This window comes from Megalops cyprinoides, chromosome 21 (genome assembly GCF_013368585.1).
Source record: "Megalops cyprinoides isolate fMegCyp1 chromosome 21, fMegCyp1.pri, whole genome shotgun sequence".
NCBI lineage: Eukaryota > Metazoa > Chordata > Actinopteri > Elopiformes > Megalopidae > Megalops > Megalops cyprinoides.
The window spans coordinates 3,205,970-3,215,173 of record NC_050603.1 but is presented as its reverse complement, the minus strand read 5'-3'; the positions used below and the strand labels follow the sequence as shown (position 1 = coordinate 3,215,173).

At 43.0% G+C, this 9,204-nt stretch overlaps 1 protein-coding gene across 1 annotated transcript; it reads right to left on the bottom strand.

Moving 5' to 3' along the window:
• Window positions 1-258: 258 nt before the first annotated feature.
• LOC118768711 (type-4 ice-structuring protein LS-12-like) lies at window positions 259-2,493 on the bottom strand. The gene is made up of 4 exons (XM_036515590.1): window positions 2,399-2,493; window positions 1,797-1,870; window positions 1,215-1,362; window positions 259-656 (listed from the first exon to the last, which is right to left on the bottom strand). The coding sequence occupies exons 2-4, from the start codon at window positions 1,846-1,848 to the stop codon at window positions 443-445; spliced, it is 414 nt and encodes a 137-aa protein (XP_036371483.1). The 5' UTR covers window positions 1,849-1,870; window positions 2,399-2,493; the 3' UTR covers window positions 259-442.
• Between the last annotated feature and the right edge of the window lie 6,711 nt (window positions 2,494-9,204).

Genomic DNA, 9,204 nt, shown 5'->3' with positions numbered 1-9,204 from the left:
AAGGTTTTAGGTTTTGGAAGTCAAGGATTTTGTGCATGCCTACGTGTGTGTGCTTGTGTGTGTGTGTGTGTTAACAAACTAAAGCCTGAATAGTCTCAAAATGAATGTTTCAGCAATGGTTAAAAGGCGATTTATTTATTGTTACTGTACTTTGGGCAAAATGCAAGAAGGCAGTAGGCCACCATTTTAAAAGGAAAATAAAAAACAGTTCCTGATTCACATTTGAGATGACATCACACTCATGGACAGAGGGCGGGGTCAGCTTTTAAAGCGCTTTATTGGACAATGGAAATGTTACAGAGGAGTTAGACAGGAGGAAGCTCATGGCCAGGTAGAAGCCCAAACTGGTGTAAACCAGGGGGTGGGGGGGAACGTGTCACCCCCCCCGACCCCCCTGCTCCACCCAGGGCTGGACGGAGGGGTGGCTGAGAGGGAGGCTTCTTTACTGGCCCAGGGCTTTGGTCTGGTCCAGCAGCTTCTGCCAGATATCCTCCAGCTGAGCCTGGACGGTGTCGGCCATGGGCTTGATCTGGGCCTGGACGGACTCGGCCAGGGGCTTCAGCTGCGCCTCAATGTTGGAGGCAAGAGGCTTCAGCTGCTCCTGGATCTTTTCGGCCAGGGGCTGCAGCTGGGTCTTCCCATCCTCAATGTAGGCCCTGCGGCGGGGGAGAGAGGAAGGCACCCATCAGGGCCCGTGCTCTACAGCCTGGAGCCAGGTAAACCTACCCTGTTTCAACACTATTACCAGGGCACACATGAGCTGCACACCAATTCAGAGGCAAGCAATTAGATTACAAGCCTTTTCACACGCTTACAGCTATGCATTGCTTACTTATTATAGTAGTATAATAGAGTATAGTAAATGCCCCCCCCAGAACACAGCTCATACAGATTATATGTATTTATGTATTTTCTTTCAACATTTATATCTAGATATCATCTGAAGCACTTTGCTTGATGGCACAAATGAAATGTTACCCCTGGGATTCAAACCTACAACGTTCTGGTTACAAGCACTACTGTTCAGGTTCAGTGTAACCACGACATGAATTTTTAGGCCTCGGTTTTGCTGAGTCCCGGCTGAAGCCACATCGAACAGCATTGGGATGCATGGGTACAGTGGGGGCTAAGGCTAAGCAGGGTATGCCTGTGCTGTCCTTCAGTAGGCTGGTGCTTGTGGTGACAGTTGGTGACGGTCGGTGACAGGGACTTACTGGGCCTGGCCAGCCAGCTCGTGGGCCTTCAGTTTCTCCACCAAGTCCTGAGTGGTGCGGGTCAGCATGGCAGACAGGTCCTGGAAGTACTGGGTCAGTTTCTCGATCTCTGGGGCCTCCCTCTTCACCACAGAGACGGACTCACTTCCTGGAGGGAGCACAGATGTAGACACGCCCAGTCAGCGCAACCAATCAGCACGGCAAATGTAGAGAATGTACCATTTTTATAATCGGGAGAGGATAGGGGCTGGGTTGTACCATTACAGATTTGAAAACTATAAAATGTGCAGATCCTGGATTTCCATTGCTTCTCACTCAGTCATGATGTAACAGTTGATTACTGTTCCCGAGAGAGAGCCAATGCCCTCCTTTTCATGCAGACATTTCATTCTTTCCACGTATCCCTTGTGCCTCTGGGGCTAAAACGTGAATATGTTCACAGCAAGCAAAGTTCATCAGTGAATGATGAGAATGGCCGGTGTGCCAGTGCTCCACAGTCACTGTGGAGTCTCCATGCAGACCAGGCCAAATAAAAATTGGCCCCATCCTGTGTTTGTTTTACGTTGAGGACCAAGTTCTTACCAAGTGCCAGGGCCAGCACAACAACGAGGGCGGCGACAAGAGAGAACTTCATGGCTGCTGATTGGACAGGGCACCTGATGATGGAAGACAGCACAGGGTTAGCGCAGTCCAATTGGCTGGCAGAGGCCTGATTTCTGAACATCCGATGCTCTGATTTTTCAAGCTTTTTTTTCCCTTCAAATCCAACACAGCCTGCCTGGTCTTGCCGTGCTCTTGTTCCAAGATCTTAATATGAGTTCAGCATGACCCAACAGAATTTTTTAAAAACAACATAGAGCTTTGCCAGAGGCACTCAAAGGACCTGAAGACAGTTTGGTCACTTTATTTCCTAAGAAAACAGAGCCTGTTGATTATCCAGCTCTGCAACATGGAAACATGTTAGCTTGTACCTTCATAATATCCCAACAGGTCACATGTGCTGTCAGCATGTAAGTGTCTCCATAAGATGCCTCTAACTTAATAGAAACTTTAAAAAGACATTTTTTTCAAACATTTTTCCACCCAACCAACAATACATGCTCAGCCACTAAACTCCACAGTTTATTAGCAGTGACACCGGCGTTTAAACTCCCCAGAAGAGAGAAGAGAATGAGTACACTTACCTTCACTCAAAGGCTACGAAGACCTGATGGTACCTCACTCTGGGCACTACGGGGTTCTTATGGTCCCTTGGGAAGAAGTGACCCCACCCCACTCAAAGCCTATTGGCTGCTGCTTACAAAGAAGAGACCTCCTACTGGCTGGTGCAGACGACCAATCGAGAGTGAGCTTGCGTGTGTGCTTGGTGACCCTTGGTGCCCAGCCTGCCACAGGCATGATTGTTTTCAAAGTCCAACAGTCATCTGTGTGGGATTGCTGACTCTTCAGACACTAAAAAAAACAGTGGATCCTGTTTATCTAGCAATACGATTAAAAATGCTGAGAATGTTTGATTCAGGCCCCTCAGCTGTGCACACCACAGCTCCTGAAGAAAAGAGGAGTCAGACTCATATCATAACAATAAAGCTGAAGAACAGAGCAGCTGTTTGAGGATTTAGCACACAATGCTGTGTTCACATGTATTTTGTGATCACAGTGATTAATGTGATTGAACTTTCCTGTTCTGGGATGTAACCGAATCCAAGCACACTTTTATCCAGTCTGTATGAATCAGGTGTAGTAGACATAATTAAATAGATATAAACACACACATATGAGAATATTATACACTATTGCGCTGTGCTCAGACATAATATCCTCTCTGCTTTTTGAAAGCGATTTATTCTCCAGGCACAGGAGACCCGGGAGTGATGGCTGGGTTCTGTCTGAGCTGTAGTTTCAGTTATACTGTGAACAATAGAAGAATCAAAAGCCAGAACTTGGCAAAAAATACCTACTATTGAGATGAGTGGAGGCTAATGATCTTAAAATAGGAGAGGCCAAAAGCCTACCTTTAAACTGCTAATTTTCCTGAGCCCATTTTTGGTTTAAGAACTTGTCTGTTGAAATAATGAACTCCAATCTGCAGATTATTCCTTTTTGCCTGATTGCCTCTAATGCAGCAGGAGAGACTTTGAGTGTTCCACTTTGAATTATTTTAATTACGGCAGAGTGATCAGGTTGCCTGAAATCATTTTGATTATAGTTAAGAGACCGAGGATCGGCTTTTAAAACAGTCTTTTTGACATAATGAAAATTTTAATTTGAAGTGCACAAGGGTAGAAACAATTAAGAGAAGAAGGACCCACTTGCTGGTTGAGGATCCTCATGTCAACTGGCAGACTTGCTAAACCAGTGGATGATTACTTACAAATTAAAGTATGCAACCCAAACTAAGCCGACCTTATTCTACTGAAAAATTACAACCCTTCAATATACAGGAACGATTCTGTCCGCTGCTGTAATAATCAAGATTTATTTCATGAGCAGTGTCCAATACCTTACTTTTTTAATAGCAAATCACAAGGGACCTTGTAATAGATTGCTCAGTGTTGTAAATATGAAGGATGAAACCGTGCTTGTTTCCAGATCTGTACTGAAGACTGAAGCACATGCCTCCACACACTACATTTTTTTTTACCGCTTTGCTTAGTTTCTAAAAGTCTAAACTAAAATTTCCATTTCAGTTCAGACTACTGCAAAAAAAAATCAGATGAACAGCATTCCTGTTCTATACCATATAGATAACATGTGACAACGAAGACTGATCCAGTTTCTCTGTTTTTCCTCTAATTCTAATAAAGCCAACCACTGGCACAAACCCCTGAGAGATTCGCAAAAAAAGTCAAGTCATTGCTGTATTTGGTGCACCACTTTGTCTCCAAAAGTTTGAAGTTTACAGTTTTATGTCTATGCACATACTTTAACCTCTGTGATGTAATCCAGGCAGCATATTAGCATAAAGGGCTCTTTCTGTTTCTGAGTTGTAAAAGGAGATTGTCCCATTGTCTGTGTACCTCACATTCCTTGAAAAGGGTCATCAATTCTTATTATCAGTCGACTATTTGCATTACATAGCAACTAGGAACTCACACACACACACACACAAGCTCCCTGGAGTTAAACTCATCAAATCCAGTCCCCCGCCGATAAGATGCCTTTGCATTTTAACCAGCTAATCACAGATTCTTTGCTTCACACTGTGACCTTTCACATTTGTTAATTTACTGTGTCTGTTCCAAGAACCCGCTTCAGCAAAAACAATTCCAACCTCGCCTCCACTTACACTCACATACAGACAGCATGCACGACAGTTCATTAAATGGATGGGTAGACCAGGGGACTAACTGAGGACTAGTTTGGTTGGTATTGTGTTTTTATATGGCAGAAGACTGTACCCCCTTATCACTGAAAGGCTGCTGTTGTGATCATCAGGAGGTTGCAGGTTCAGCTCTTGGGTGGGGCACTGCTGTGGCACTCTATGCCAATGTTCTGTACCTGCTTCAGTAAACATCCAGCCACGTAAGCGGACAGTATCTATGAGGGTAAGCTATGCGGGCTAACCGGTAGACAAACCATGTTTATAAATAAAATGTAAACTAAACTAAATTATATTTGTGAAGCGCCTCTCTTGCCTCTCAGGGTCATTGCATATTTAAGGACAAAGCAATATATAATATAATAATAAAAAGATGAACACAACAAACAGATAACGCTGACAAAAACAAATTAAATGAACTAAATGAGTCTATTTTAAAATCCCGGGTAATATAACACAAGATAATACAAGGGAATATATTAAAATTGACGGTAGAATATTAACATTTCAGAGAAGAGAAACCCACGTTTTTAAAAAGTGAGTTTCCCATTCTGATTTGACAGTGGCAACACTGAAGCAGTCGGAGATTATTTCACGGTAGTGATCTCCTGGACCGCTATACCGAATGCTTTACCGACCACCGCTGCTGCGGATTCTCCATCAGCGTGTTGGTTGATGACAGCCCAGACTCGGACTTCATATGTTTTGGGCTGCAGGGCTCAGCCTATGTTCGGAATGACTGAGGAACTCTATAATCTTCGAACGTGTGCATCAGCAATATTTTAAATGGCAGGAGGGATCTGAGGGCGCAGGATTCTAAGGTCTCAGGGAGAGCGTTTGGGCTGTAGCCTTCAGCTTTATATATAAAGTCTGCAATATGAAACAGGTTGTATAAAACAGTACAAAACAGAAGCACGATGACCGAAGGATTCTTTGAAAATACAGTCTGCCCTGTATTACCAAATGTTAATAACGGGTAGCTGCGAGCTCTGCTCTTGTGGAGAGACACTGGGAAGAATATGGAGATCACCGGCAAAAATAAATAAATAAAAATAATAATTTTTAAAAATTGGCTAAACAAAATATTCTATGTCCACAAAGCGCACATCTAACAACATTTCCAACAACAGATTTCCAGTAATAACCTCCCGCTCGCTTGTAACAGCTCATAGCTGCCTTGGGCTCTATACGAGCACATTGAGTGTGTATTTTTGTGTCACTATCAAATTGTAGTCCTCGACTCCAGTCTTTCTAGAAGAATGAGGCGAGTCAGCAGTTTCTGCAAGCTCGGATGGTCTCGGCTGTCCGCAAGGCCGTGCAGTCAGATACTGTTATCTATATGCAAGAAATGCGGCGTGGTCATTCTGGGGTTGACGTGTTCGTTTTATGGGTGAGGGGTAAACGTTTCGGCTCGTTTCCTTGCCATACTGATCCAGATCCAGTTCAGTCCATTGTCCTTTAGTACCCTACTACTGCGCATCCAACTCTCCGAGGGAGGAGGGATCAGATCCCAACACTAATGAAAAATAATAATAAAAAAACTGTAAACGAGCTGCCCCGTTGATCAAACTTTTTTAGCCTCTTGACCCAGGGGTTACAGTTTCATGGCGGCTCAGGGGTATATGTTAGGTGTAACAGGACGTCTTAATATATTGTGCTGCGTGTGATGGGTAGTTTATGTTTTACAATTAGATCCTTTTTCGCGTAATTTTCTCGTTCCTCGTTCCTCGCTTGAAGAGATTAAACTCATTAATTCGGCGCAAATGTCTTATTAGCAGCATTAATACGCGGGTCGATGTGCACGAGCCACATGTCGGATGCAGTTGCCTAAGGTGAAATTCGGCTCGTGCTGAACTCATCCGTTGCGCAATAGCGTTCTGTTGCACACAAAGTCCAGGCAGGGATGAAATGCAAGTAATTGCCAACGTTTATGCCACGGTGGCGCACGGACACTGAATAGATGAAATAAAGATAACCTGGTTAAATTGCTGTTGTAACAATAAAACATCACTTCATGTTTACTTTACAGTGTGAAAGATTTTGCCGACTGTTTTTTTTACTGCATGGTATATTGACTATTGCTGTGCAGGATGTCAGTTTCAGTGGGGATGTGAGACACACACATACACACACACACACCCGCAAGGGAAAAAAATCTCATCAAGGCCAGCAACAGAGGTTCTTTTTCCAACGGCACTGCCATAACAACCTCACGAGATTTATCATGTTGAGAGAGGAGTAGTCTGAAGTTCTTCGTTGGCAGCGCTTAAAAACAACGCTGGCAAATTCCAATGGAATGATCGCATTAACGGGAAGAAGGAAAAAGTTCATGAAAGCACGCTGACTTCTGGGCTTGATCATGTGAGTATCATCTACTCCAGCCTGATTCCTTCAACTGCACCCTGGGCCCCGAGACAATCTAATCGTTTTGATATTTATTAACTGCTCATTAACTTTGAATTACGCATTTTATTGTTACCACGAGAACGTCATAAATTGTTCAATTACAAATACGTGTCAGATTCGTTTAAAAACGTTTATACGCTCAGATTGAATCTGGCCCTAATTACTCCTTATCACCATTATACACATCAAGCAGTTGCAGGATTGTAAATTTGTATAAAAATACACATTTTTTTGTTTTTCAGGTAACATCAGAACATGCTTGGATGGAGTCTTCTACCGCACATGCAGAGCTGAAAAATGTTTCAGGGGTCAGCTCCAAGCCATCAGCCGCCGCGTGGGAATCAACCTCGGACACTTATCTCCTTTATTTCCTGTTATCTCCGTGTTTATTTTGCCTCATCAGCCCCACGGCTGCCCTTTACTGTTTGCTTCTGGTGAGTCGATGTGTGACGCACCATGGTGGCGCAAAGTGCGCCATGCGCGCATGGTGTACTCACCGGACAGCCGCGCGACCGCGTTGGCGGAAGGGTTCCAGCGGAAGTGCTGTCCAGACCACTTTATTTAACATTTCAACAAAGACTGAACCATCAGTCATGTAATCGTGTGGGAATTACTCATAGTTAGCTTAAGAAAATGCACAGAAAAACAGTACAGAATATTATATAGGCTCATTTCCCCCGCGCTCTTCCAGTGGCGGCTGGTGAGCTGGAAACAGGGGAAGCCCAAACATTACCTTTAAATCTGTCATTACTTTCAACCTGTTCCCCTTTATCCTCCTTGATTAACAATAAAACAAATAATTCACAGAATAATCGACACCAATCGCACAACATGTTTTATACGTCGATCTCAGGATCTAAAATAAATAAATATTCCTATGATAAGGGAATAGATTAATATTATCATCATACATTATGCTAGACAAAAATGATATTGATTGAGGCTACTAATATATCTATATACATATATATATATATATACATGGCATAGCATACACGCACAAGCATATTTAAGTTTACATTTATGTCTATGTTTATTTACCTGTCGGACGCTCCTACCCAGACTGATTTACAAAGCAGTGGACATACTTATCAATCCTATCTGGGATCCCCATTCACTTTTAATTTGACAGCTACGTTCAAAGGAACTTGTTATTCGAAACAGTGTAATGCAATCACATCGTAAATTCGTCTGTTTTCTGTGCCGTGAACTACTGCTAGGTAGGCTTTTCATTGAGGACGAGCAACGGGATTCACCGGCGTCGCTGCAAGACTGGGGAAAGACTGCCACCTAGTGTCTGACCACTGTCACTGTTGTCTAGTGTCTACAGCCAAAAACATCTTTAAAGCGAGGTCTGCGCACGAGTTTGGCCTAGTTTAAAGAACAGGTGGATGGCGTCTCGGGAGAATGTGTTTCTAATATTATGTCGAGTTTAAAGCAGAAGGTTTGGTTGCCGTAGTAACATCCGTTGATTTAAACTAGAGCGACCAGACAGCCCTCCATTCCTTTATTTGTGGTACCAGCGAGGGCTATTGGGATATTGGGATTTCACCTTTACAGAAAATAACACACACATGATTTTTAAGACCAGGTATACATAAATACTTAGAAAAGTGTGAATTATTAATGTATTGTTAATTAAATTGCCTTACCGATATTCTACATGCCAAAAAAGAGGATCCTAAATGAAGGCAGGTATCTACTTGGGGAGTTCTCTGGCCAAGAGAATAATTCTGAAATGATGATTGTGGATAACTGTGACCAAAAACAAAACTGATTCCTCCCATTTAAGAAGTTATGCTTACTTTTAATGTTGTTTTTCCAGAAATTCTGCATTTTTATTGTATTTTATGTTGATTACGTTTTCTCTGAAATTACGATTGCAGGACTGGCTTAATAAAATGTTATTGATAATATTATTACTTGCCTCCAATTTTGCTATTCAGTGTTGATTTATCTTTTTCACACAAGGTTTTACGATGTGGGACCAGGTGGCTCTGCTGCTGCCAATTAACAAAGAGGGAAAAAAATGTCATCATTGAGAGGTGACCTTTTAAAGAGGGTCAGGGCAGGCATTAATCACAAAGGCATCTGTCTCAGAGGAGGGAGGAATAAGTCTGTGTTCCAGATCACTCCCTTTGTCCTGATCTCAGATCAGTGATCAGCAGACAGGGACTGTGTGACGTGTGAGAGAGCCTGGTGCTGGACAGTTCTGGGGCCTGTGGTTTGACCTCCAGCCACAGCCTACTGTGTTTTAGCAGCTTG